This window comes from Cheilinus undulatus, linkage group 5 (genome assembly GCF_018320785.1).
Source record: "Cheilinus undulatus linkage group 5, ASM1832078v1, whole genome shotgun sequence".
Taxonomy (NCBI): Eukaryota; Metazoa; Chordata; class Actinopteri; order Labriformes; family Labridae; genus Cheilinus; species Cheilinus undulatus.
In genome coordinates, this window is record NC_054869.1 from 16271425 (window position 1) to 16297322 (window position 25898).

Sequence of the window (25898 nt, forward strand, 5' to 3'; positions counted from 1 at the left end):
TGTGCTCCGATCTTCATCTAATTTACAACAATAGACAAACACAGTCTGCTTAAACTAATACTGCAAAAAAAATTATATGTTTTCATGTTTTTATTGAACAAAACATGTAAACATTCACAGTGCAGGGTGGAAAAAGTATGTGAAGCATGATTATTATTATTGAGGCCTGCAAACATCCAGAAACGCCTCAGATTTGCCAGGGAGCACAAACACTGGACTGTTGATGACTGGAGGAAGGTACTCTGGGCGGACGAGGCCAAGTTTGAACTCTTCTGTCAGCATGGTCGTGTTTATGTCCACGGAAAAGCTGGAGAACGTTTTGATGCCAGATGCATTGCACCCACAGTGAAACACGGTGGAGATTCCATTATGGTACGGGGTTCCATTTGTGGATACGGCGTGGGCAAATTAGTGAAAATAGACGGTATCATGAACAACTATGTCTACCACAACATCTTAGTGCATCATGGAATCCCTTCTGGACTGAATCTGATTGGTTGTGGGTTCATATACCAACAAGACAATGACCCCAAGCATGCTTCAAAGCTGTGCAGAGACTATTTGAGCAAGAAAAAGGAATCTTGAGTACTGGAACTGATGGACTGGCCAAGTCAAAGTCCGGATTTGTATCCTATTGAACAAATTTGGGATTTAGTAGATTCAAAGATTGATCGCACAAAAGTTTCATCTAAAGCAAGTCTGTGGGAACAGCTAGAAAGTATTTGGAACTCAATAACAAAAGAGACTGTGGAAAAGTACATAAAAACAATGCCAGCAAGAACGCAAGCTGTTATCAAGGCCAAAGGAGGCCATACAAAATATGAAGTTTTTTGGTTATTATTTGTGAAAAAGGACTATTTAGTTGTTTCAGTTTGTTATTTGCCAAATAAATAACAGTAACATTTTTAGTTTTAAACAAGTTTTTGAAAGATTTCTAAAATATTTATGTTTTCTTGTTTTTATGACAGGTGGTCTAATAAATTTGTTAATCACTGTATATATGAACTTTGCTACAAAATGTTAATTTCACCTTAATGTCAAGAAATTCCTTTACTCAAATGGTTTAATCCACATTTCTTTTAAGTATAGATTCAATGGATTGACAATAACTTTAAGAGTTTAAAACACAATGCACACAGCCTGTTTGTTATTCTAAAAACACCATGAGTTTATGGATCAATGTGCACATAGTTGACTATTGGCCAATCAGATTTGCCATGTAAATCCTGAGCTGAGGACACCTCTAGAATAAAGACTATACTGGATCATTGTGAAACAGCTTGATTACACCGTCTCTCACACTATCACTTCATGTTTTGTCTTACAGTTCATTAATCTCTCTGCAGATTCCCGCTTAACTGTGACTGCTGTTTATTTCAGCTGAGATCCTTCATTCATAAATGCATGAGTCAGTAACAGAGCTTCATATTTGACCTACAACTCCGTCCTGCTGTCAGCCTGATTGCCCTCGTAGCCTTAAAGGCCTTCAGTTTGCTCAGAAGATGTTAATGGGTCAGCTGCGTGTCGCATGACCACAACGGAGGGTCTCCACGCCTTTACAATAAACTGAACTACTCAGCTTTCAATTGGTTGGGTTGTGAGGGATGTGGCACTTGACCATGCTGCTCATTGGTCAGGGTGGGGGGTCGTTGAAACAGGACTTATGTCAGAAAGAGGGGAGACAGCTGATTGGTTCATGTTGAAACCAGCTAGTCAACATGCTGAGGACATTCCGGGGATTCCTCCTCAGAGAGAAAAGATGTTTACTTGGTATTAAGAGAAAGAAGTTTAGATAAATAAAACAACTGAAGGTGGTCTGATGTTTTTAAGGTTTTAATACACTATCAGCAGAGAGAAACTCTTAAACAACTTTGATCTGCTGAGTTTGTTGTGCGATGCAGAAATATCTGGTCTAGCACTCTAGATTCTTCATGCTGGAGCTTTTTCAAACATTGCTTCAACAGTTGCAGATTGTTCCCTTTGATGAACACGCACAATAGAGCTGAAGGGACGGTGTGAGTCAGTGAGGAGCAAGACTGCAGATCCAGCTGGAACTGGCCTGGTCCTGCACCGGCTGCTCTGAGGATGAGGTGTCCGGTTTACCCAGCAGTGGTGACATAACAGGAGCTGATGGTAGGGGCCCTGACATAAAAAGCATGTCCTAAAGGAGACAAAACATGCGTCATGGGTATCATTCATCAGGATCAATACTTATTGTCTCTGCGGGCAGGTCTGTCACACCATGTCAACAACGTTCGATGTTGTAAAAGAGACAAATCTGGGGACAGATAACTTAAAAGTTAACTATGCACAAATGGAGTTAATTATTTAAGTAAAATGATAGCCTTGCTTTTCATCAATTTATACAAAAAAATGCAAACCAATTGGTTAAATGCCTTAAATGAAACAGAACAGAAAGCAGAATATAAGCTTAAGAAAACACCCAAAATATCTTTTAAAAAATCAATTCAATCTGTTTTTGGATTTAGAGAATACAGAAAATTAGGCTTTCTGACAAAAAAAACATCTTAGATATCAAAGTTAAAACTACAAAGTAATGTCAATTAAATGAAAAAACTGTAAGTTAAAATAAGTGCATAAAAATTCATCTCCTTTAAACTGACCGACCTAATTCAACAGAAGTCCAGCCAATTGGTGCAAGTAGTCTCACAATTAGTGAAATGGGGATCATCTGAGTGCAGCGAATGTGTCTCAAGAGATTGTGGTACAAAGACAACTCTGATTTGGAAGGTCCAGTCACTGGTTAATCAGTATTCCTGGCTACCATTACACCACAAAGACAAAAGAACACTCCAAGCAACTTGAGAAAAGGTTATTGTAAAGTATAAGTCAGGGGATGGATACAAAAAGTTCCCAGGCGCTGGACATTCCCCAGAGTTAAATTAAATCCATCAAGAAAATGGAAGGAATATGGCACGTGTAAACGTGCCTAGATCAGGCTGTCCTCTTAAACTGAGTTTTTTTCTTTGCAAGAAGACTAGTGAGAGAGTACACCGAGACACCTGTGACTACTCTGAAGGAGGTGCAAGCTTCACCAGCTGAGATGGGTGAGACTTTGGAATAGTGGCAAAGAGAAAGCCACTGTTGAAGAAAACTCAAATTAAATCTCCACTTCAGTTCACTGAAAGGCAAGTGGATGAAAGTTCTTTGGTCTGATGAGACCAAAATGGTGTTTTATTGGCCATCAGACGGGATGCTATGTTTGCCAGACATCATACTCTGCCCATCACCACAAATACACTATTCTTCAGGAGAGACAGGGTGAGGAACTCGTACATCAAGAACTTCTGCTTCTTTGCACTGAAAAGAGCTAGTTGGGGATGGTTTAGGCATCTGATCAGGAAGCCTCCTGGTCACCGGGCACGTTGTACTCTGAGGAGACCTTGGGATAGACCCAGGACTTGCTGGAAGGATTATATATCCTGTCTGGTCTGGAGATGCCTTGGAATTCCCCAGTAGGAGCTATGCAGCAGAAAATGGATGGATGAAAGAGTTTCTAATTTTTTTTATTGAATGTTTTCAGTACTGAGTACTTTATCAATCGAATAGTCATAAATTCATTTAATGCTTCAATAACCCTATTATGCTGATACTGGAAGTGTAAAAGAAACACAGATGGTGTTTGTACATGAAGACATTTCTTTATTGTGACACAGAAATCTCAAATGCCATCTGATTCTTTACATCTGTATAATCCATTTTAGATATGTTAAGTTTCTGATGTGCAGAGGTAAGACAGTAAAAGTTAAGTTAATGCAACCATAAATAATTGTAATAAATATCAAGTAAATGTACAGCACACATTTTTATCGCAACACTTCTTTGTTGGGATATGTCCTTTTTTTTCACCTTATCTTCTCCTCCTGCAGCAGGAGGAGGACGAAGAGGAGAGAGCGTCCCCCGTTAGCAGCGCTGTGTCACCCTTCAAATGACCTGAACCAAAACTTGCAAGCAATCCAACGGTCCGATAATAACGCTGTTGTGTTTTTCAGTTCTATCCAAGTAAAATGGCGATTTGACTCACACAAGAGAACATGTTTCACCATGAGTAGAAGTAATTGAATCCATCTGAGTACAAGACAAAAAGGTGATAAGATTACTGGTATTTCCAAAATTCATTAAAAAATAACAACACAACAAACCGGATATCCAACAGACATCGCCTAGTTTGCTCATTTTAGAATCTTTTTTTCTTGGAAGAGTAGTGCAAACAAAAATGATAAGGTGAAGTGAGTTAGCAATTCATAAAAACTGCCATCAAACATAACTTCTGTTTATTTACACCCCTTTCCTATTTAATTTTTATACAGCTAAACATTTGGTTATGGATAAATCAAATAAAAAAAAGAAGCTGAATCCTGATCTTCCTTCATAAAAAAAAAAAAAAAAAAAGGAAATAAAAGGCAGAACTCAAGAAAATCCACCGCCCCTCCCCCGTTGTGTGTATGATGGGGAGCGAGGGAGGGACAGGCGGGGATGTTGCACATTCAGTAGCAAGAGCACACAAACAACATGGGAGAGCAGCTCATGAGAACATCATCTTCTGGCATTTTCACAAAGCAACTTAGGCTTTACAAACCTGAAATGCAGAAAATCAGAATCCAGCAGGCCTCTTAATGTATCCCAGACCCACCATACTGCCAAAGCTACTTGTATATTTGAAAAAAAATCAGAAACTTATAGATTATGTGACTTTTTACAGGACTTAAATACCCCTTCTCTTCAGAGACTCGGATAACATGTTTTCAGTTTATATAGGCATAAGTTAGCTTGTCCGTTAGCAGTTCATATTTCTTAAAACAGGCAGTAACTACATATTATCCTGTACAGCACTTGTTCACATCTTCTGCCTGCTCTGAGCTGTCGTGGTCAAAAAATAGGCAGCACTGCAGATTTTGTTTCCTGGTGGAAGTCGTACCTCTGTCTAAAACATCCAGATATTTCTATGAAGATCATTTGGGCTTTCTTTTTACGCATAAACCAGCGTTGGCCTCTAGAGAGAGACTCGTACAGCAAAGGCATGTTTAAGAAGCCCCACAGAGGGGAGAAAGAGGGAGGCAGCAAGGTCGAGCATTAAGAGAATACGCAAGGTTCAGCAACTCTGAGAAGAGCCTTTAATGCTGAAACCACAAATTCCAATACTTGAATGTTAGAGCAGGAAGAGATTCATGAAATTGATCCTGCATGTGTAAAATGCATATCTGAAGTCATCCCATTTTGTTTTTAAATTCACAGATGTAATCCCCTCTGTTAAAAGGGGAAAGAAACAGTCACAGTTGTTCACATCAATGCCATCCTAAAACTCAGTGCAACCAGAACGGACACTTGTTAACCGTGTCAGTGCTAGTCTGGATTATCTTCCCTGAATTCAACACAAATATATGCGTCAAGCATAACCAGAAAATGTAGTGATTGTGTAAACTGCAGTTAAAAAAAAAGCAGGGATAAACATGCAAAGCATCACCCAAAAGGAAATAAAATTTATTCATGAAGGAGCAGCAGCTCAGCAGGGGCTGGGCTCTGTCTCAGACAAGGGTCCAGCGGGTGGGGGCTAAAACAAGGTGGGTGCACAGGAGCAGGTATAAATGCCTGGGAACATCCGGTTATCAAGTCCGGTTAGCCGCTGAGAGGGTCCTCGCGGTAGTGGATGGCGTATCGTAGTTTCTCCAGCATCACTTCCAGAGAGGTGTACTGGGGCAGTTTCACCATGAACATGCAAGTCTCCACTCGAATGTAACGCGAGTCTGGCTGACCTGGAAAAACATAAAAACAAGAGTCTATTACAACACAGTAGTTATCTTTCATAGTGTGTGTTTTGTTATGAAGGTTTACCACTTCAGCTTTCCATGAAACTGCAGAAGAAGAATGCTGTGTGGCAAGCGTTGCTGATAATTGGCTTGTTTAAGTGATAAAATGTAGTTCTTAAGGTCTTATCTTATCACGAGGAAACCCTCTTTGACTGTTTTAGTCTGTGATTTCAAAAAGTGACTCAGGAAACTCAAATACATGCTGCTTCAGTAAAAGTTGTTAAGTTCACATAAAAATCTTACAATATGTCCTATAACTTGAAACTGCTTTCTGTGCCTCTTCAGACAACATTAAGTTCACATTCTGTCTCTGGTTGTGAGACAAGATGAGCTGGGTTTGCCATCACTGTCAGCTCTTTCTGTACAACAAGCACGCCTGTGCAGGAAATCCTTTCAGCTTTTACCTGCAGCTCCATCAGGAGGGGCGATCTTCATGGGGTATGGTGGAACGTGGGCAGTGTCGGGCCCTCCGTCCTTGCAGGGGCAGGTGAATGGTATGCGCTCCTGGTTGCAGGCGAATTTGATAAACTTGCAGAGCTCCTCCTGAGTGAACATCTCCAGGGCAGCCCAGAAGAACTCGATGTGCTGGTCGGTCTCCATCAGACCCACCTGATACATGGTGTGAGCCTACACAGAAGAGAGCAGGACACACTGATCCATACAAACATTTAATACATTTACGTGTTTCTGTCAAGGCTCCTATAAGTGAGTGGCTCCTTTCTCCCCTGTCATTCCCAATAATTGATTTCCCTCTCTGTCCACTGTCCCCTCAGAGAAAACAGATGCATATAAATCCCCAAAATAAATTTAAAAACCTGCATTACCTTAAGGAACTCCAGGTTGATGTAAGGCAGGCCGCACGTACGCAGCTCCATCTGTAGTGGGCTGAGCATGGTGAGCAGCTGCAGAGGTATGATGGATCCGAGTCCTGCACGCACCGCTGTCATACACTCCATGTTCAGCAGCTCCCTTAGACGAAGACCTCGCACCGTCCGCGCATACACATCCTTATTTTCCCAGCTTTATACACACAAACAATGCATGAAACACATAATCAGCAGACTTTTATAAGCTGGTCAGGAAGAAAATATTCTAAGGAGGTTTCCTCTACCTGACAGTGAGGCTGCGTCCCCCCTGACAAAGCTCCACCTCATCACCTGTCATAGTGACGTAGGTGAAGGTGCAGCACGGCCGGCTGGGGGAGTCCGGGCTTTCTCCTGAATGGTGTTGGGAAGAGATCTCAGCACATAAAGCCTCCAGCTCTGTCTCATCACTCACCTGCAGAGCCAGATAACAGAGGTCAACAGAACAGTAGAGCCATCAGGTAAAGACACGGTGAAACATCACTGCTCTCTTACATTTTCAAACTTCTTGACATAGTTGTACGTGAGCACATCAGCTTCCTGCAGGTCCTGCTCTGGGTCAAGGGGTTCGCCCACCAGACCCTTCCAAAAGGATCCCAGCAGGTCCAAAGGAAGCGGCACATCTGCACGGATGGCTATTCCCAGAAGCTGACCAAAGAAGTGCAACAACTGTTCCTCTGCGTAGCTGATAGGACAGGGTGTCAGGATGTACTTGCCCTGAAGAAAATAGAAACAATGACTCAAACCAACTCTGCTATGCCAGTGGTTCTTAGAAAAAACAGTGTTGTTGGTATTGTGCTAATAAGAGAACACTCAGTTCAGTTTTGCCATGATTCTTTAAGATTTCCTTTTAGCTTACTCTGTAGAATAAACTGCAAGAAAACATTGAGAGTTGATGTAATAGGCCAAACCAGGCAAGGATACAGTGTACTGTGCAGGGATGAGAGAAAGTGTCCAGGACAAAGTGAAACATGTCAGAGATTGAGAAAACCTTACCTTGTTCCGGTTGGCTGCAGCACTGGGACAGGGGAGCAGCAGTGAAAGAGCAGAACTCTGTAACTCCTTACACACCTGCCAGAGGAAATGTCTAAAGGAGCCACCTGAGGGATGATTTAAAGCTGCAGTTAGGTTGGGAAAGAAAAACCTGACAAGTACAAGACTGATAGAGCAGAAAGAGATGTGAAGAGGAAACTCTTACTTGTGCCATGAACCTCCTCTCCAGTGAAGCGGATGTTAAAGGCGTAGGTCGGATCACCTCCACTGGCCAGTTTCACACAAAGCTGAGAAGATGGCACGCAGGACAGTTGACGCGCTGCCTGACAGAAATATGTGTTCTCTGATGATCTGATCTCACCTGAAGAACAAAGCCAACAGCAAATGTTCATTATAAAGTCTGCATAGAGTTTTACAAATATAATACACAACACAGGAACAAGAGTCAGGAATGAATACCTCCAACAATCTCCAAAGGGTCCAATGTAATCTCTGGAGCAGCATGGTCAGCCGTCCGCTGTACTGTTGCATTCAATACTCTATTCATTACAGTCACCTTAGTGTCGTAGAAGATGAGACCTGTATCCAGGTGGAAAAAGAGGAGTAGATCTGATCAGATTCATGCTACTAAAGTTCAGACATTTACAGCACTGTGCTGAAGTCTTACAGTCAACAGGAGCTTTCTGTCAGTCTAGGTAAGGAGCACACTGTGCTGGTGATGTGGTGTGTATGTGCGATATTGAGAGTCTTTTTTGTCATTATTTGTATTTGAGGTGTGCAAAGGAGACAGCTTAAATACAGATAAACGTGACCTCAACTTCCATCTGTTGGAGTTTTCAAAAGAGTATTCACTGACATTTGTCACAAGCCTTCACAATTTAACTTGTACAATGTAAGCACATAAACCATGAGCTTTAGTTGTGAGTCATAAACAATCTAGTAGTACAGCGTGAGCTGACACCACAACTCTTAGGGCCTGTGCTCACAGATCATCATTTTTTGTGCTGGCAGCACCCACAACCTCAGTTTCAGTGCTCTTCTCACTAACCTTTATTGTTAGGTTATGGCAGCTCATTTCAGTTCCCCTGGAAGTATTGATAACATTTAAAAAAAAAACTCCATGTGCTTAAACATTACTTTGTTCAAAGCTTTATCAGCAAGAAATCCTAAAAAAAAAGGAATCCTGTCCTTGCATAAGAGAACACTCAGTTCAGTTTAGCCATGATCCAGCTGTAGACCTGGAGACTTTGCCCTAGAAAAGAGGAGTCATTTCTAGGGATACACAGCACTATCTCATTGAAATCATGGCAGATATTAGCTAAAGAAGTTAACAGATATTGATATATATGTATATTCAGGCTATAATTACAAATACATTTGTGGTGTTTTAGGCTGATCCAACAGATCTGTGTCAGCTTAAGTTCTTTTCCTTTGTTCAATATCATTTCTTGGACTTTGAAGTGCATTCTAACGACTGAAGTGTGTTTCTTTGTTCATTCTTAAACTTTAACGTGTGCTCTACAGACAAAAGTTTTAGGTCTGGACAACATTTATATATCCATATGATATTGGTATCTGCTTAAATAATTTAGTAAATATTGGAGAAAAAAAACAATATACTGTCTAGTCAAATCGCTTTCTCTTTACTGTTGACAGAGCTGGTAGCCTAAAGCTGCATTTCTATCAGGCCCAGTTTGATTAAGAATGTTTATGTATGGTTCGGTACACTAAACTTCAAAGTAGTTTGCATTTCCCAAGACACCCATACCCCCACTTGGTGAGTGAAATTAGTAGGGAATAAGCAGAAAACAGCTTTAATTTAGCTTAAAACTGCTGTGTTTTAATAATTACAATCTTCACTATGTTAACAGCGGTCAGTACAGATCCTCAGCTGATGGAATATGTGTACAGAAACGTTTTGAGTCATAATGGTAAGCTAATAATAACACAAGATGAAGCTGGGCTATTACAGCAGATACCACAAACATTTAGATGATGAGTATAATCTGAACTCAACTCTATACTCCTTCCTCTTACCTAAAAGTAAAATTAAGACCTCAGATTTCAGCAGATCAACCATACGGTAAAATAGTATAGAAGGTGACAAGTCACTTAATGACAACAGATTATGTTTTATAGTTGTATTAAATAGTCCTTCGAAGTCTACTTAACACGTCTGGTTTAAATCACAGATTAAATAAAGTAGCCTTTGTAGATTAACCTGATTAAATTAACCTGACTTCCATTTGGTTCAAGTCTCATTCCTTCTTGGTTTTGATTGGTCAGAGAGGGAAAAGTGACAGCGAAGAGTATGGTGCTGTTCCAAAAGCAAAACACTTTTCATCTGAGACTTCTGGGAGAAAAATCAATTGTTGCTATGGGCATTTCTGTGCTTAGGATACTGGATGCTGAATATATTGAAATATGTTGGTTGGTTTTCAAAAATCACAGTGTATGCCTGCCCTTAATGACCATTATATTCATTACTCAGTCTCTTTATTAAAATAAAAACAGTACATACAGGAAATACCCATACGAAGTGTTAAGTATGACTCCTATTTCACTAAGCACATCTTGAACCCCTTTGGGGAGGCTGTCTTGACACTTTCTTTAGTAATCTTTTATATATATATATAACATATATAACAGAACTCTTTCAGCACTATTCACAGTGTGAATAGTGCAGTGTGAACTCAGAGTTGTTGTCATGCTGAAGTAAGACTTATCCCTACTCAGGGGCTTTAAAGAAGGAATGGTGTGATGAATTACCATTCCCAGTCTAATGGTATCTTAAGACTTTTGCACAGTTCTGTGTATTTGATCAAGACCGCTTTCCCGAATAAACATTACAACTAGAATGGCCGTCCGAGGCGGCAGACCCACGCCTAAGCAGCACCACCGAGGAACTCACACTCCCATTGATTACTATGGTGTTCAAAATTCAAAGTCCGAGAAAAACCGGACGGGTGTGCGGATCATCACCAAAATCTAATCGATTCTTCCCTGTCACTATCCCAATATTCCCTGAAAGTTTGGTGAAGATCCAACTTTCTGTTCTCGAGTTATCTTGTACACATACAAACAAACAAAGAAACATACAAAGATATGGAACCCTTTACATAACCCCCTGCCGATTTCATCGGCGTGGGTAATTATTTCTCCCTCGATCGACTAAAAAAGGGCTTCAATTGGCTCACCTTTGGCTTCACATAGCAATGCTGCAATGCTGTTCTGGTAGGTCTGTGTCTGCCTCAGCTCCACCAGTGGCAGGAAAAAACTCTCCAGAGTGTTGTTGAGTGACTGAAGCAAAGCAAAACGTAAGCGCAGGCTCTCCACCGGCACATCTGAAAACAAACACATGGGTCAAATGTAAAGATGTCGCAAATAAGCATGACTATGACCATCAAAATGATTTCAAGATAAACTGCATTTACAGTTTTACAATATTTTGACCACACTCTTTTCAAAACAGACAGTAAGAATCTAATGATTAATTTACTGAGTAGGCAGGCCACACGAGGATCAGCAGTATCGCTGGAGTCCAGGTACACTTCATGAGGGTGCAGTCTGGCTGGTGTGATGGCTAGGTGACGGCAGAGCCTGTTGATGTACTCGACCAACGCCACATCCATCTCCAGGGTCCATTTCCTGCAGGCCTTCTGAGCATGACGTGTGTCTATACAGGTGCACCTTGCACAGAAAGCAGCCACAGGTAAAGACCTTTGTTAAAACATTTCTAGTCTACAAGCTATCAAAAATTGATCTGTTTTACATCAAATAATGTATTTATGTATACACAGCCTTTAAAATGGTAATAGAGGCTATGCACTGAGGTCACTTTTGACCAGTCCATGCTCCCTCAGTCAGTTGGTCTGAGTTTTAAAACATTCTGAAATACGGCTGGCTTTAGGAGAGCAAACAGTCAAAACAGGAGCAAAAAAGACTAACATCTACTTAAATTAAGGACAACTTCCACACTATTGACAAAAGAGAAAAAGTAAAAAGAAAGTGAGGTTCCTGACATTTACATGCACCCTATTTCAAAGCTGGGAAAGTTCACAAAGCACAGCTTGAAGGCACACATAAGCCTGGGTTTGAGCAGTGATGGGCATGAAACTGAATCAACTGCAAAATCAGGGTGTAGTTATCCAGTTGTTCGAGCATTTCAGTGATCCATTTGCTTTCTTTAGCTTGTGGCAGTCTGTAAAAAGATTGCTCTGAGTTTGTTGTACGTGTTTGTATATTCAATCATACCACAGAGTTCGAAGCAAGTTCAACGTACCCATTCTTTCTTTCAGTATGAACTAACTCAATTTCAGCATCCATTCCACTGTCATTGCCTCTCATTTACTTCTGATTTGGTAGCTACAGAGTACAACTGTCTACTTCAACATTTTTTTCAGTTTTACTGTAGGTCACACACTTTCCCTTCATGAAAAATACATGGGAATGACTTTGGTTATTAGGCTCATATCATATTCATCGCTAACTGAATGCCTGAAGGTTCAGTGATATAATGCAGACAGGATGTGCTACTGCAACTACACAGCTACGCCTAGTGGCTTTATTAACATGTTACAGCTCCAAATGTTTATATAAGCATATTATTATTATCATCAGAGGGTGTGAACTTCATCAAGATATAATGGCTGTCTGCCCTCCAGACGCTATGGATGTCCTGCTTGATGCCACATCCTTCTGATTCCTTACACCAGTATATGCTATCTGCCACTCAGTGCTTGGAACTGTATTGACCCCTGTCTTCTGTGACTTCACATGCATAGCCTCTATAAAGGTTGATTTTTTTTCCATTTGTCCCCCTTGTCCAATCTTGATAGATTGACTAATCATTTTACGTAAGACTTTCCATGACAGTCAAACATATTGTCGTTTTGTAAACACGTCAGTTGTGTAAAAATAAATCCTATGAGTCAGAAGTGACAGACAACATGTTTTCTTACTGGACAGCTTGTGTACGTGACATATTTGAGTTACAGCTGTCTGAGTGCTGGTTATGAGAGTTCTGACCTTCACAAGTCTCACCTTTCAAAGTGGAGATCATAACCACAGGCCAAAATTGCCCTCCAGACGCTACGGATGTCCTGCTTGGCACGGTCAACAGCAAATTTATGGAAGCCCTCCAGTGTCAGGAACTTCTCCTCTGGGACTAAAGAAAACAAAACGGTATGTGAGGGCAGATCACAGCTCAAGTGTACGGCTGTACAGTAGTCGAGCATCATGGAAGGATCACCACAGGTTACCAGAGGGCAAAGACAGGCAGGCAAAACAAGATGCATTTAATTTCCAATTATTCAGGTTAAAGACATAGGGTTGTTTCATTGATTCAGTCAGGGCATTTCTGTACACAACTCAAGTTATGATTTATGAGACAGTACTTGTAACTTTAAACTTTTTAAGCTGTGTTTTAACCAAACAGTCTTTTACCACACTCTTTTATGTTATCCATCCTTTAGTGATGTTTGCTGTCAAAGCTTTCATTAATACTACCAACCCTCAGTTTTCTTTGCAGGAGATTTTTCCACATCTTTCTCCTCTGGTCGGGATTTCTCAGGAGATTTAGGCTTCAGGACGGTCTTCTTCTCACTAAGAGCAGTCCTGGCAGAAACAAAAGACCATCAAATATGATTAAATTAGCAAGTGAAAGCATAAAAACATACCTGAAAAGTTACATTCAAAGTTTTGTGTAAGAATGAACTCACCTGACGCTGTTGAGCACAGACTTTTCCTTGGTGGGAGGTTTGGTGATCGGCCTCTTTGTGCTCACAACTTTGCCTTGGTGCTGTTCTTTTCCTGCTTTGCTGTATTTGTTCTTATTGGGCTTGGGAGTGCCATACTTTCTTAGAATCTGCTTTAAATAAAGGAATAAAGAGCACAGTAACATGTCAACAATGCATTTGTGCTGGTTCATCCCAATTTAAGCAGGAAGTACTTTTGGCATGCAACCCTGGAAAACAGATCAAAACAAGATCAATGGAAGATTTAGCAGGCAGCTCATTACAATAAATCCCAGAATTTGAAGATTCATTGGCCCTGTTTTGTTCACCTGAGTAAGCTGGTCCTCTAGTACTTTTTTTGGAGGCCTCACATTGGTGAAGAAAGTATGCAGCAGGTTTCCTGGGGTCTGAGAGTTGATCTGCTCCTTGCTGAGGTAAATGTCTGACACTTTAACTGGTTTTGTTGGTGTGAGGCTGAGCATCTGCTCTGAGTGCACACAGCTCTTAAAGATATCTGTGAGGACATCTCGTGCTCCAGGTACAAGCTTGTCACCTAAAACATGGGTAAAAATCAGGTTAGATTTAATAATTACAGAGCCGCCGTCTGTGTGTTAAAGCAGGAAATATCCACCACCAACCTCTGACTGTCTTGTCCAGGAAATAATCTTCCAGGGCAGAGCTTCCTTGTGTGTCAAAAAGGCTTTGGTTAACACTAGATGCTGTGAGGATCTCCTCATTGGTCAACTCCATTAACTCCTCTTCACCTTCTAGACTGGACAAGCCAATCAGGTCACTGCTGTTAAAAAGGCTAGCACGGATTTTTTCCACTTTGGCTCGAGATCGCACCTATAATTAAAGAAACAAAATCAAGTATACTTCCTGCAAACAAACCAAACTCCAGCTGCTCTGATCTATAATGCTGAAGTTATTCTACCCACCTCAATAACAGCATAGCCTTTGATGGGTCTGGTCATGACTGCAGTGCTCTCCAGTGAGGTAACTGTGTTCATAGAGCCTCCATCTGACACTGATGGTGTTTCTGCACTGTCCACAGGCTCACCCAAGCTGCCCAGACTCCCTAGGCTTCCTGTGCTACACAGGGAGGTATCCAGACTCTCCTGACTGGAAACAGTCTGAGGGTCTTGGGATCCTGGCTGAGGGGATGTAACAGCTGAAGCAGCAGCAGCAGGGGTGAGAGCTGGGACAGACAACATCTCCTGATCGACAGAAAGTTCACTGGCGGTGCGGGAGACTCCCTGAGAGGAGCTGCAGATAGATGTCTGGCTGGTAGAGGCTGAAGCGCTGACACTCATGGCTGGAGTCACACTGCTGGAGCTGTCAGGACTCTCAGGACCTCCGCTGTTGGGGAAGGGGCGCTCAGGTTCAGGACCTGCTTTGCCATCCTGAGGGCTGGAGACTCCAGCTCCAGGTTTGGGCTTTTTTGGATCTTCCTCCTGCAGAGGAATAAAGACTTCATCTTTGAAGAGACCTCCATGTGCATTACAGGCCCTGCGGATAGCGTTTCTGACCACAGCCTCCTCCAGGTGCGTGGGGATACCTGAGAGCACCAGCAGGCGACTGTGAGCGGTGGGGCCCACCAAAGCTTGGCAGGCATCTGTCACTGCATCACTGGTCACGCTTAAGCCCTGCGGGTCTTTGTTCGCAAGGTGTCGCAGAATCATCAGGAGAGTAAGGCAGCGGTGGAACCACAGCATGTCTTCAGGTTTACTTCCTGCCATGTTCAGCAGGGCGCTGTCACTCTCTGACAGCCGTGCCCCACCACTCCCTCGTTTCCCAGAGACTGCTGCCGCTACTGCCGCCGCCGCCCTCTCACGCTTCATCTTCACCTTCTTGCGTTTGGACAGCAGGCTAGGGCTCTGAGGTGTCTGGCCCGGGGACGATGATGAGGATGAAGAGGAGTCACTGAGGTTAGGAGCGCTGGTGGAAGAAAGAGCTCCAACGGAGGAACCACCAACATTAAGAGGAAGCGTCACCTCCGCCACAGCAAGACACACCTCCATCAAAGCGTGGAAATAGGTGGAGAAGCGGCTCTGCTCCGCCCCCAGAGCCAATGCAATGCCTCCAGAAGAAGACCCCCCTGCTCCAGCCCCTCCAGAGGTCCATCCCTGAGTCTCCCGGTCGTAGAGCTTTCTGAGCTCTGTCTGCAGGGCCATGAGCACAGCGAGGCAGGGGTTCAGCAGTAGAGCAATGGAGCTGGAGAGACCTGCAGGGCTCTTACGCTGCTCCAAGTGGTGGATCTTACGTAAAAGCTCAGCCAGCAAGTGAAAGATGAGCTCTTTGATGGAAGGAGCCAGATCAGTGGTCCAAAGCAAACCACCTTTAAAACAAAAACAAAAATACAGACAAACATGAAAGATAGGATTTAGAAATTCTGTTTTAATGTTAGTATGTTCTATCTATCATGCATTCAAAGTTCTTGCAGTGGAGGCTGGATTGTAGAAAAATAAAAAAGAGAGTAAAACAAGCTCAGGAAAGTTTAATATTTCATGAAATTATTATGAAATTAACATGCGAGTTTCTGGTTCTCTTTCAATGGAGTTCTGTTTTGAGCAAGACTTCAAATCAAGCATCAAACTCAGAAAATACATAATCAAACTCAAGATAATCTCCATTGATCATAAAAAATGTTTCAAAAATATTCATAAAGCATGAATTTTTTAACCATCTTTAACGTACCAAGTAGTTCTACCACTTGCAGAAGCACAGACGAGGGCACTGTGTCCAGCTCGTCTTCTGATCGCTCACTGCTCTCCCCCAGCTTCCACGTCAGCAGCTGCTCTGCAAACGCCATGGCCAGGGGAAACTCCAATGGCAAAGAGTGCAGCACCAGCACAGCACCAGGAGGAGGTGACACCCCTGCAAGCACAAGAGAACATCTAATCACATTCCATCCTTTTTCATGATAAATTTAAACAAGTTCTGCAGTTGAACACTCACCCAGTTTGATGTGCACCTTGTCAGTGGGTATGATAACAGAGGGGTACTGGTTGGTGGTGGGAGGGGGAGTAAGGCCTGTGTTGGTAGGTGAGGCATCCAGAGGATAACACACTGCTTCCATAAGATTCAGCTGACCATTTCTACGCACTTTGTGACCCAGGCCATACACCATGACTCGAGCCCACGGAGCCTTGTAGAGGCTGGAACTAGCGAAGAGGAGAATGAGGAGACCATGATTGAAATATTCAGTGGGAAAGGATGGTAAAAATATGAGTTCATTCTTTTATAAATTCCGGATTACAACTTGAAGTAACTTACTCTTTGCGGCAGCCCAGCTGGCTCTCCTTGCAGGAAACGATCACGAAGGCAGCTCCTGGAAAGCTAACATCCATGCTAACCTTTGACTCAGTCACAGGGAACTCCTCCGATGTGAACTGTTCTGGTGCATTCTGTCAAAGTAAAACAAAAAAATGAATGCACAACTCTACTTTCTTTCTGGATAGCTCTTTTCTTGACAGGTATGCAGAGACAGGTCTGGTCAAAGAGGCACCAATAAGCTGACCTGCAGAAAGCAGCAGATCTGCTTTGTGAGCTCCAGCAGGCTCTCCTCTCCTTGATGCAAGGCACGGGTGATGGCCACAGTCAGCCACTCCCGGATGGGTTGAGCATTGCCCTGGTAAAATAGATCTGAGGGAGAGCAGCTCTGTCCCTGAAGGTTGTGGAGCAACGACTGAGCCAGGAGGATAGAACTAGAGCTAATAGTGCCATCTGTAGGAAGAACAACGTCACGGCAATGAGAAACAAAAAGTCATCACCAGTAAATAGTGCTATTCTGAAAAAGGGTCAACACTCGCCTGGGAGGGGTGGCGCCAGCAGCTGATTGGACAGCAGCTGCAGGTGTTCCAAGGTGATGTCACGGATGGCAGGGATGTGGAAGAGACGAGTGAACGTGTGGGGATTCTTGGGAGCAAAAATGTTGAGCAGGGCCATGCGGCAGTATAACCGAGCCAGTGCACTCTCACAGCGGAGAAGTTCCCTGCAGCAGAGCAGTAAAACGGATACTGAATACTGAACAAGATGCATTTAAATTCTATTCAGTATGATCGCCATTATGATCATTCATCACCTGTGAATCTGAATGTTGCTGCTGTCCAGTGAGACTAAGCCGTTAGACGCAGTACGTCGAGATCCAGCAGGTGGGCGCTCGAGCATCTCAATAGGATACCAGTACCTCACAAGCACCCCTTCACTGCGCAGGTACGTCTCCACCTGTACCAGCTCATTCACCTGGATAAAATGAAGGTAAAAAAGGTATTCATATTAAGGCAAGTGCAGCTTTTACATACAGGACATCACCACTCCAAAAATCTGCAACTACATGGCACCTTATTTAAAAAAAAAAGTTTTCATCCAAGCAAATACAGAAATATTACTGATCCAATTAGGAATCCAGACTCTAAAGCATGCCTTTTTATACTTACCGAGTCCACATCCAGCACAACACCATGTAAGCCAAATGTCTTCAACATGCCCCGGATAGCAAACTTTGGCAGGGCAGTGCCTCCTGTAGTGCTGTTGGTGTTGTTGCTGTCCGGAGAGCGGATGACCACAGTCAGACCTGTGTTAAGAAATAAATCATAAATAGGTTCTTGCTGCAAGTAAATTAATAAGCAGAAGGCTACAAAAGACTTTGATGTGCAGGGTATACGCAATAACTCAAAGTGCTTAATACAACTTTAACTTCTGCTCTCAACGTTAAGCTGTTAAATGTAAAAAAAATACTTCTGCTTAGGCATATTTATTTGTTCTCTAAGGCCACATCCTTAGAGAGAATAAGAAATTCCAGTTTTATTCTTAGAAGTTTGCAACCTTAATTCTTCCTATATAGGGAAATAAACCCTTGAAGTTTTTTGCATTAACACAGTTCTTATTACTTTTGAATCACTGAATACAAGCCTGAGTCTAAAAGGGAGTCAAAATAAAGTTCTGATACAGAGCTTACTCAGATCTGATCCTGAAGTTAATATTCTTTAAGTAATGTATGATGGTACCTTTGCGAACTTTATCAATAGTGAACTTGTTGGCCTCGTCCTTGATATCCTCGATGGTTGGGAGGTAGAGGTCACGAGGGATGCCGCCATTCTCTTCGTACAGAAACTCCACTGTCTGTCTTGCAATGTCAACCATGCCTGTTGTTGACAAAATATACCATATGATGAAGAGTGTCAAAATTATCCGTTTACCTCTACACTTCCCAACTTTGTGCAAAAAACAGCTTAATTCAATCATTAAACATAATGTATGCACTGTAAAAGACAGAGAAGGTTATTAACTTGCTTTAATTATTTTTAAGTCAAACTCAAATAGAAACCAATAATTACTTACTACCTCCTTCTGTATCATTGATTAAGAATTCTGTTTCAACAGGGCCCAAATAGACTACGAGCAATAAAGTAGGAAGCATTTAAACAGAGGTGAATTTAAAAAAGGAGCAAAAATGAAAAGGAGGAATAAACAGTAATGTTGATGGATGCCTTGAGACTAAACTTGAAGCTTCTGTGACTTTATAGTATATCTGACATTCACTGATCACTTTATTAGGCACAACTGCTCCTTACACAAATGCAAATATTTTATCAGTCAATCACATGGCAGCAACCAGTGCATTTAGGCACGGAGACATGGTCAAGACGATGTGCTGAAGTTTAAATCTGTGATGACTGATTGAGTGATTTAAGACACTTTGGATGTCACACTGTTATTGGTCTAAGTCCCTCAGAAACTGCTGATCTACTGAAATTTTCTCACACATTGATTTCTAAGGTTTACACAGAGTTGTCAGAAAAAGAGCCAGCTTTCTACCCTGATTTATTGACCATTTACCTCCCTGCCTTGATCAAATGATGTTTGCAAAGAAAGTTTTGTGTTTTATGTTAAGTAATTTCTTCCTCTGGACTTTTAGGAGAAGGTTTTATTGGTTTTCTTTGATTCATTACCTAGCTGCAGAGCTCCTTTAATTTGGTCCAAGCCAGATTTTCTCTCAGCCTCATTACGGAATCGCCTGCGAATGGTTGGGAACACTTTGGTCTCCCAGGCCTTAACCAGCAAGGCATAGTGGTCCTCCTGAGGTCAGGCACAAAATAAAACACAGGATAAGAAGAAAATGTTGACAAGGTTATCAGAATGTATTTGCAAATTCTAATCCAACAAAGAAAATCACAGGCTCCACTCACTCTTGGGACATCATCATCATCCTCATCATCACTCTCATCATCTGCGATAGGAGGAGGATGTGGATCAGGCCCTGACGTGACCAGGTTCTCGTAGCTCAGCTCAACTTTGTAATGGCATGACAGGTCACTATTGTATTCTGTACAAACAAGAAAATACATAAGGAAAATACAGCAGAAATCATCAAAATGCTGATGTTTTCAGGAGAGTGCTTTTCTTGCAAGCATGTTTGATGTAGAAAAGGCTCAAGTGAATATGATAAACATACGTTGCTGGGCAACTGCCACAGCTGCAATCCGACAAGGCGGTCCATGGGAGCCAGAATCAGAGGTAACGCTTGCACCTGCGTCATTGTCACTATCTGAGGCCATTGCAAAAGGCAGTGCTTCAAAATTTGCACTTATTTCCTCTGCAAGGTCTACACACAGGTCGGCAGCATTTCTGTGTGCCTGGCCTTCTGCATATGCAAATGGCCGGCTTCCAAAGTTGGCACGGATCTTCGAGTTCTATGAAGAAAAATGGAAAGAAAAATGAGAGATTTATTACTTAAAAAAGCAGAGAAATGGATTCAGTAGTTTACATATTCATTATAACAAGCTTAATCATTATTTAATTATAGTTTATAAAAGACATTTTTAATGGTGACCTCTTACTGGGGCTGATTGGGGAATTGGGGAAAATAATGTAATAGCAATGTTTTTTCCCAAAACTGCAGTTGTGATTTAATAAGCAATTATTATTTAAGTTCTTCATCTTCTTTATTTCTCAACAAAAAAAGCAATAAATCATTCTATGTTATGAGGAACAATATTTGGCAGATTAAACTAGATTGAACCATTTTGGGGAAAAAAATGCAATTACTTTGACTCAGTTTGATATAAACTGTTTCACAAAAGGGAATGATCATTTTATGTCTTTATCATTTTTATTGAGACAAAATATACAAAACCAAGGAAAGAAAGATTTTTTTTTCAAATTATTCTAGAAAAAAACGACAACTGAATGTTTGTATAAGGTGTAGGACATAACATCTCTGCCTCAAAAAATGTATAAAACTGGTATTTTAAAACACATTTCAAGTCAAGAGATATTGCACCTTCTGCGGTTTGAGAATTGCAGCAGGACAATATGCGATTTAATCTACATTTTGATTAATTGCCCAGCCTCACTTCTAACAGACACTCACCTTTTTCTGAATGTGCACCAGGGGCCACATTCCACCTGCTACATCCTCGAGGATGGGGCTGAGTCGGTGACCACAGTAAGTGAAGTAGACCCGTCCTTTAGGGGCCTGACCAGGGGGTGGAGGAGTGCCTTCGGAACGCTCCCAGCCTATTCCAGCCACATCACCTGTGTTCATTAACACATAATGTCAAACTTTCAGAAAGTTTCAATGCTATCCGGTGAACAGAGGTTAAAACATGCCAACATAGTTTGAGAAAAGGAAGAAAGACATGTTGCCAAAATAGATTTTAAAGGACAGCCAGTATGGGTGTTAAGTTAAAATCCATAACACAAACAGCTGTATGGATTTTTAAGTTGGCAAAATCAAACAAAAGATGGTAGATTGTGTAAAAGGGAAACATTTTGTCTCCTGTCTCACCAGGAAGTAGAGCCACATCCAGCCTGACACTCTTCCACTGCAGCAGACTGGAGCCATTGTAATGCACTGCCCTACCATTACTGACAGACAGAAATGGAACAACAGGAAAGAAAGAGGTAGCAGTCAGCACTAAAGTTAGAGACAGAGCAGATGAAAAGGATGAAGTCTCTCAGAGTTAATATGCAGGTGAACATACTTATGAAACAGACATGTGCCAACAGGGTTGGTCCACGCTCCATCCCTCTTCTCTGCCTCTGTGGCAAAACCAAAGGACACGATCGGGCCACTGTCCTCTTCTGAGTCTCCATAGGAGACAATTTCTATCTCCCAGTAAAAAGACGGGGCCTGTAGAGACAACGAGGTTTCTTTAAAGGTTAAAACAAACTGATCTGGCTGACATTAATCCAGAAGTGTGTTTTAGTGTGATGTACCAACCTGAACTGGTACAGGACAGGTGGCATAGATGAAGGTGCCCCTGGGCAGCCCTCCTCCAGCACTGGGATCAGCCAAGAAGGTGACAGAGGTCAGGCGGGATGAGAACATGCAGGCTCGGACCGGAGGGAACACTCTGGATGGACACCAAGTGATCTCTTTGGGCTGATGAGAAGAGAACATCAAAGGAATCATAAGAAGTGGAGCAAAAAGTCAGACTATTCAAATGTCTTTGAAGATCTGTGAGAGCATTAAGTTCTGGCGTGTATCTCTATATTTAATTCCATCAGGTAATTATAACTCATTGAACTGTCAGTCAGTTAAAACGTGATCAGATTTTTGTGGGGTTTTATTCAAACAATGGTGTTTTTAAGACGGATGTTTGGCTCTCTTTGATGAGGGAGTGGATTAGTGATCACTTTTTGTACTTCCACAAACATGAATGTGGAGTTTAAATGTTACACTGGAGTACAGTCATTTCATGTTTGTTTGTGTAACTTAAAAAAGGCAAAAAAAAGCTAAAAATCTATTACAAATGTGGAGCTCATACCTGCCGTCTGTCCGTCTGCAGAGGAGGAGGTGGGGGCCGAGCACAGTCCCTGTAGAGCATTCTCACTCTTTCACACTGAGCCTCAACCATGCCGAGGCGCTCCCCTAAACATGATGGAACTTTGTCAAACTTACAGATGAACAAGTAGGCATAATGAACAAATAGTTTTAGGTGCTAAAATCATTTTGCTCACCAGGGCTGCATTCCTGGGCCACCAGGTTAAGCACCTCAACAGCAGCAGGACACTGCTGGATGAACTCCTCACAGAAGGAGCTGTCCTCCAGCAGCTGTGCCATCACCAGGCATGCCCTAAAACACAGTGATAATGAGTTATGTTCACTTTTACTGTCAGGACTACACAGCAATGTTCCAACAAAGGCACATACATGATCAGTATTAATAAGTCAAGCTAATCAAAAATTGAAAAGGCTAATTTAAAGGCGGACTATTACATAATCTCATTTACATAAATGTACCTGGTTCTGATTTCAGCCAGCAGCCGCACTGCAGCCATCACTGGACTGGAGCCATCTCCTGTGGCTGGTAGAGAAGTGTGAATGGATAGACTTCCCTCCTGTGGCAGAAGCATGGATTGCACTGCTTGCACCACCTTCTCTGTGATGGAGAGCTTATATAGAGGGAGAGCCTGAGGAGATAGGAAGAGAGATATGCATGAGACTGAAGCTGATATTTCTTACAAAAATAAGGTCTGTGCTGTGCTTGATTTTTAAGTTTTACCTCAGATCGGGGTGTACAGAGTCGTGATATTGGCACTGTCAAGATGTCTGAGGCTTTGCAAGCTCTCCTGTACTCACAGGAAGGGAACTTGACAGTAGCAATGCCTTCCTGCTCATTGATGGACATAACTATTCCAACACTTCCCAGAACTCCTTTACCCAACACCTACAAGCAGAGAAAAAAAGCTTTTAAGGGAATACTTTCTGACCTATCAAGTGCTCCAAAAGAGTAAAACAGCCAGGCATTTTCACTGGTTCACGTCCCTCTACTAACCTGGACCTCAGAGCCGATCTTAATAGTTTCTTTGAAGCCTCCAAGGGCACAGAGCGCAGCTACAGCTTGTCTGCCAATGGCTTGAAGCTTAGCCAGTTTCCTGCCGCTGCTACTCCCATTCTCCAGAATACTCTCAGCATATTTGCCCAACTGAGGGATAAACATCAGGGCCCTGGAGAGAACCTAGAAAAACCCCAAAGGAAAAAGCATTAGCTGCAATACAAACAGCATCACAAACATCGATTCCATGTTAGTCATTAATTATTAACAATGCAGCTACAAGACATAAGCTAACATTAAAGAAAAAAACATCATGATAAAGTGAGACCTAAAATTTTCTTTACCTTCTCTGCAGTGCTGGTCCAGATCTGAGCCGTGTTAGACTCAGGGGCAGTGAGCAGGCTGTGCAGCAGAGCAATCACCTCAGCAGCCATACTGTTGGCAACATGGCCGCTGATAAAAGGCCTGACAGGATCCGACCTGTTCAAGACAAAAACAGAAATCAGAGAAAGTCTGTGAGATGTACATTGAAACCAGATAAACATGTAGACACAGAGCAACAGACTCTTAATGAGGCCAGTAACCAAATGATGAAGGATTAAAATGACAGGAAATCTAGTTATTACACTAATGTAGTTATTTTGTTTACTCGCCTGGCCAGCTCAGCGTTCCTGTCTCGACAAACAGCAGTCTGGGCCGTTTTCTTTTTATCACCAGTGGTAATGCCTCCAGCAGTCTCCTGAGCTAGAGTCTCCACAGGCGGTCCGACACTTACAATCAGACCAGACTGAGCCCACTTGTTGGCTTTTCTCAGTGCAGCTGATGCCTCTTCTGTAATGACCTCACAGCTGCCACTCTAAGGAGTTTTTAAATGGGACAGCAGACTTATGGACTGTATTTAGGGCATCAGATTGTGGGTATAAATTTTTACCTTCTGGATGAAGGTGTTTTTTTTGCTCATTGAACTCACCTTTGTCATGTCCCTGTCCATCTTTACCACTTTTTCCATGTTTGCTCCAGTGCCAAGCCGAAATGGACGTCCTTCTGAACTGCTGTATTTTGGAGAGCATGGAAAAACACTTATGTCACAAAAATCAGTAAATGGTCTGCTGTTGTGTAAAAAATCCTAAAGATATAGGGCAAACCTCACCTAAGAAGTGGTTGAAGAACCTCATGAGATGACTGATCCTCCCTCTTGTGGATAAAAATAGACAGCTTGCCATCTACTGCCTCCCCCTCTTCTCCAACATCATCTGCCTTTAGAGCTCCTTTGGAGCTGGCACGGGATAGACTAGTGTCTGGCTCGGAGGAGCTTGGGGAGAGTAGGGTCTGACATCCTGGTGAAAAATTGTAAATATTGAGAATTAGCAGCAGAAGGTACTCAGGTTACTACCATAAGGTCTGGATAAAAAATCACTTGGTATATAAGCTGCTGTCTGTTTTTGGAATCTCAAATTTTGTTCAGTAAAGTCTGCAATATGCAGTTTCTGTGTTGTTCTTCTCGTACCATCGGTTTTCACTATATGGAGTTTTATTGTCTAACGTAGGATAGTTGAGCCCTCGGCTTCCAGTGATCGCTGTAAAACAGGCTCAGCTCGCGAGTACTCTGACCTCCTCAATCTGTCACTCGTCGTCTTCACTGAGGAGTGTTTACAGTCAAACCAACACTTATCAGTAATGGTAACATTAATGGTATACTCCCTGTTTCCTTAAATGCACAATTATGACCTAATAAGGAAGGAAAGCAGTTAATAAGTGGTGCCAACTCCTGCCAGTCTGGTCTGTGTCATTATGTATTCCAGCATGTTCTGAGCAGTGAAGCGGCCATTTGCAAAACACAATTAAGGTGGTGATGTTTCAATCACGTTAAGTCTCATGCCATGTGTGACAACGGCAGCTGCACACATTTGTGCCCATCTTAGCACTTTATACTGGTCCATAAGTTGCAGCCAACTTTTTAGATGAAGAAAAAAGGTATTTAAAGTGTGGCCTAAACATGGATTTTACAGTAAGTACTTCTAGGAAAAAGGGACTAACCTGGTACAACATAGTCTGCCAGTTTGGCAAGAAGCAAGGCAGCAATCCGTGAGGCAGGGTCATTAGCATCTTGTTGCTCTGCATCAAGTGTGTTTATAGAGTAACTCCAAGAGGGCAGGGCAACATTCCCACAGTCCTCCACACTCATGAGAGGCAGAGCGGCCCGGCACAGCTGCAGGATGATGAGCACCAACTTAGGAGAAGGTCTCTGGTCAAGCAGCAGAGACAGGAGCTTGGAAACGCAAGCTGGCTGGCTCAGGATGGCCTTCCCTATGTGGCTCCTGAGGAAAAAACAAACTGCATTAATACACTAAAACATGATAATGGACATGTGTTTCATAGTCACACAAATCGTTACCTGGAAAGGTCATTGAGCAGACTGAGCACATCCTGTAAGGCATCATTTCCTGCTGCTTGATTCCCACAGCACTCTGTAGCCCGAGCCAGGTGATTGGTCAGCAGGCTGGACACCTGCCGGGCTAGACCAGAGTGCACGGCATCTGTAGACCCACCTATCAGGAGGAAAGGATGCATTATATACCTGGCAATACAATCTACCAGCCTATCTCTACATTTGACAGGATAAATGCTAAACTTATTTTGCTCTTTATATCAAGTTCTTCATGTCTGCCTTTGAATTTGAGGATTTCATTAGGG

General features: G+C 42.3%; 1 protein-coding gene across 6 annotated transcripts in view; it reads right to left on the reverse strand.

Annotated features, from left to right (window-relative positions):
- Positions 1–3674: 3674 nt before the first annotated feature.
- Positions 3675–25898, reverse strand: part of LOC121509389 (probable E3 ubiquitin-protein ligase HECTD4) — a 48774-nt gene continuing 26550 nt past the window's right edge. For 2 of the 6 annotated variants that reach the window (XM_041786710.1, XM_041786707.1), the window contains exons 35-76: positions 25600–25753; positions 25242–25522; positions 24355–24541; positions 24175–24256; positions 23858–24060; positions 23549–23684; positions 23205–23387; positions 22932–23096; positions 22670–22839; positions 22387–22502; positions 22194–22312; positions 21647–21808; positions 21408–21556; positions 21212–21291; positions 20795–20958; positions 19877–20114; positions 19611–19747; positions 19374–19500; positions 18429–18566; positions 17859–17995; positions 17504–17664; positions 17232–17413; positions 16940–17145; positions 16696–16826; positions 16378–16583; positions 16117–16296; positions 14358–15757; positions 14058–14265; positions 13749–13972; positions 13405–13553; positions 13197–13300; positions 12728–12851; positions 11184–11374; positions 10882–11028; positions 8144–8263; positions 7890–8045; positions 7688–7791; positions 7187–7408; positions 6940–7106; positions 6653–6848; positions 6233–6455; positions 3675–5774 (exon numbers count right to left, since the gene is read on the reverse strand). In XM_041786710.1, coding sequence (XP_041642644.1) covers positions 5638–5774; positions 6233–6455; positions 6653–6848; positions 6940–7106; positions 7187–7408; positions 7688–7791; positions 7890–8045; positions 8144–8263; positions 10882–11028; positions 11184–11374; positions 12728–12851; positions 13197–13300; positions 13405–13553; positions 13749–13972; positions 14058–14265; positions 14358–15757; positions 16117–16296; positions 16378–16583; positions 16696–16826; positions 16940–17145; positions 17232–17413; positions 17504–17664; positions 17859–17995; positions 18429–18566; positions 19374–19500; positions 19611–19747; positions 19877–20114; positions 20795–20958; positions 21212–21291; positions 21408–21556; positions 21647–21808; positions 22194–22312; positions 22387–22502; positions 22670–22839; positions 22932–23096; positions 23205–23387; positions 23549–23684; positions 23858–24060; positions 24175–24256; positions 24355–24541; positions 25242–25522; positions 25600–25753 — 8066 coding nt within the window. In that variant the 3' untranslated portion in view covers positions 3675–5637. The remainder of the gene's footprint in view (positions 5775–6232; positions 6456–6652; positions 6849–6939; positions 7107–7186; positions 7409–7687; positions 7792–7889; positions 8046–8143; positions 8264–10881; positions 11029–11183; positions 11375–12727; positions 12852–13196; positions 13301–13404; positions 13554–13748; positions 13973–14057; positions 14266–14357; positions 15758–16116; positions 16297–16377; positions 16584–16695; positions 16827–16939; positions 17146–17231; positions 17414–17503; positions 17665–17858; positions 17996–18428; positions 18567–19373; positions 19501–19610; positions 19748–19876; positions 20115–20794; positions 20959–21211; positions 21292–21407; positions 21557–21646; positions 21809–22193; positions 22313–22386; positions 22503–22669; positions 22840–22931; positions 23097–23204; positions 23388–23548; positions 23685–23857; positions 24061–24174; positions 24257–24354; positions 24542–25241; positions 25523–25599; positions 25754–25898) is intronic. The other 4 variants (XM_041786713.1, XM_041786712.1, XM_041786711.1 and 1 more) reach the window with 3 other exon arrangements.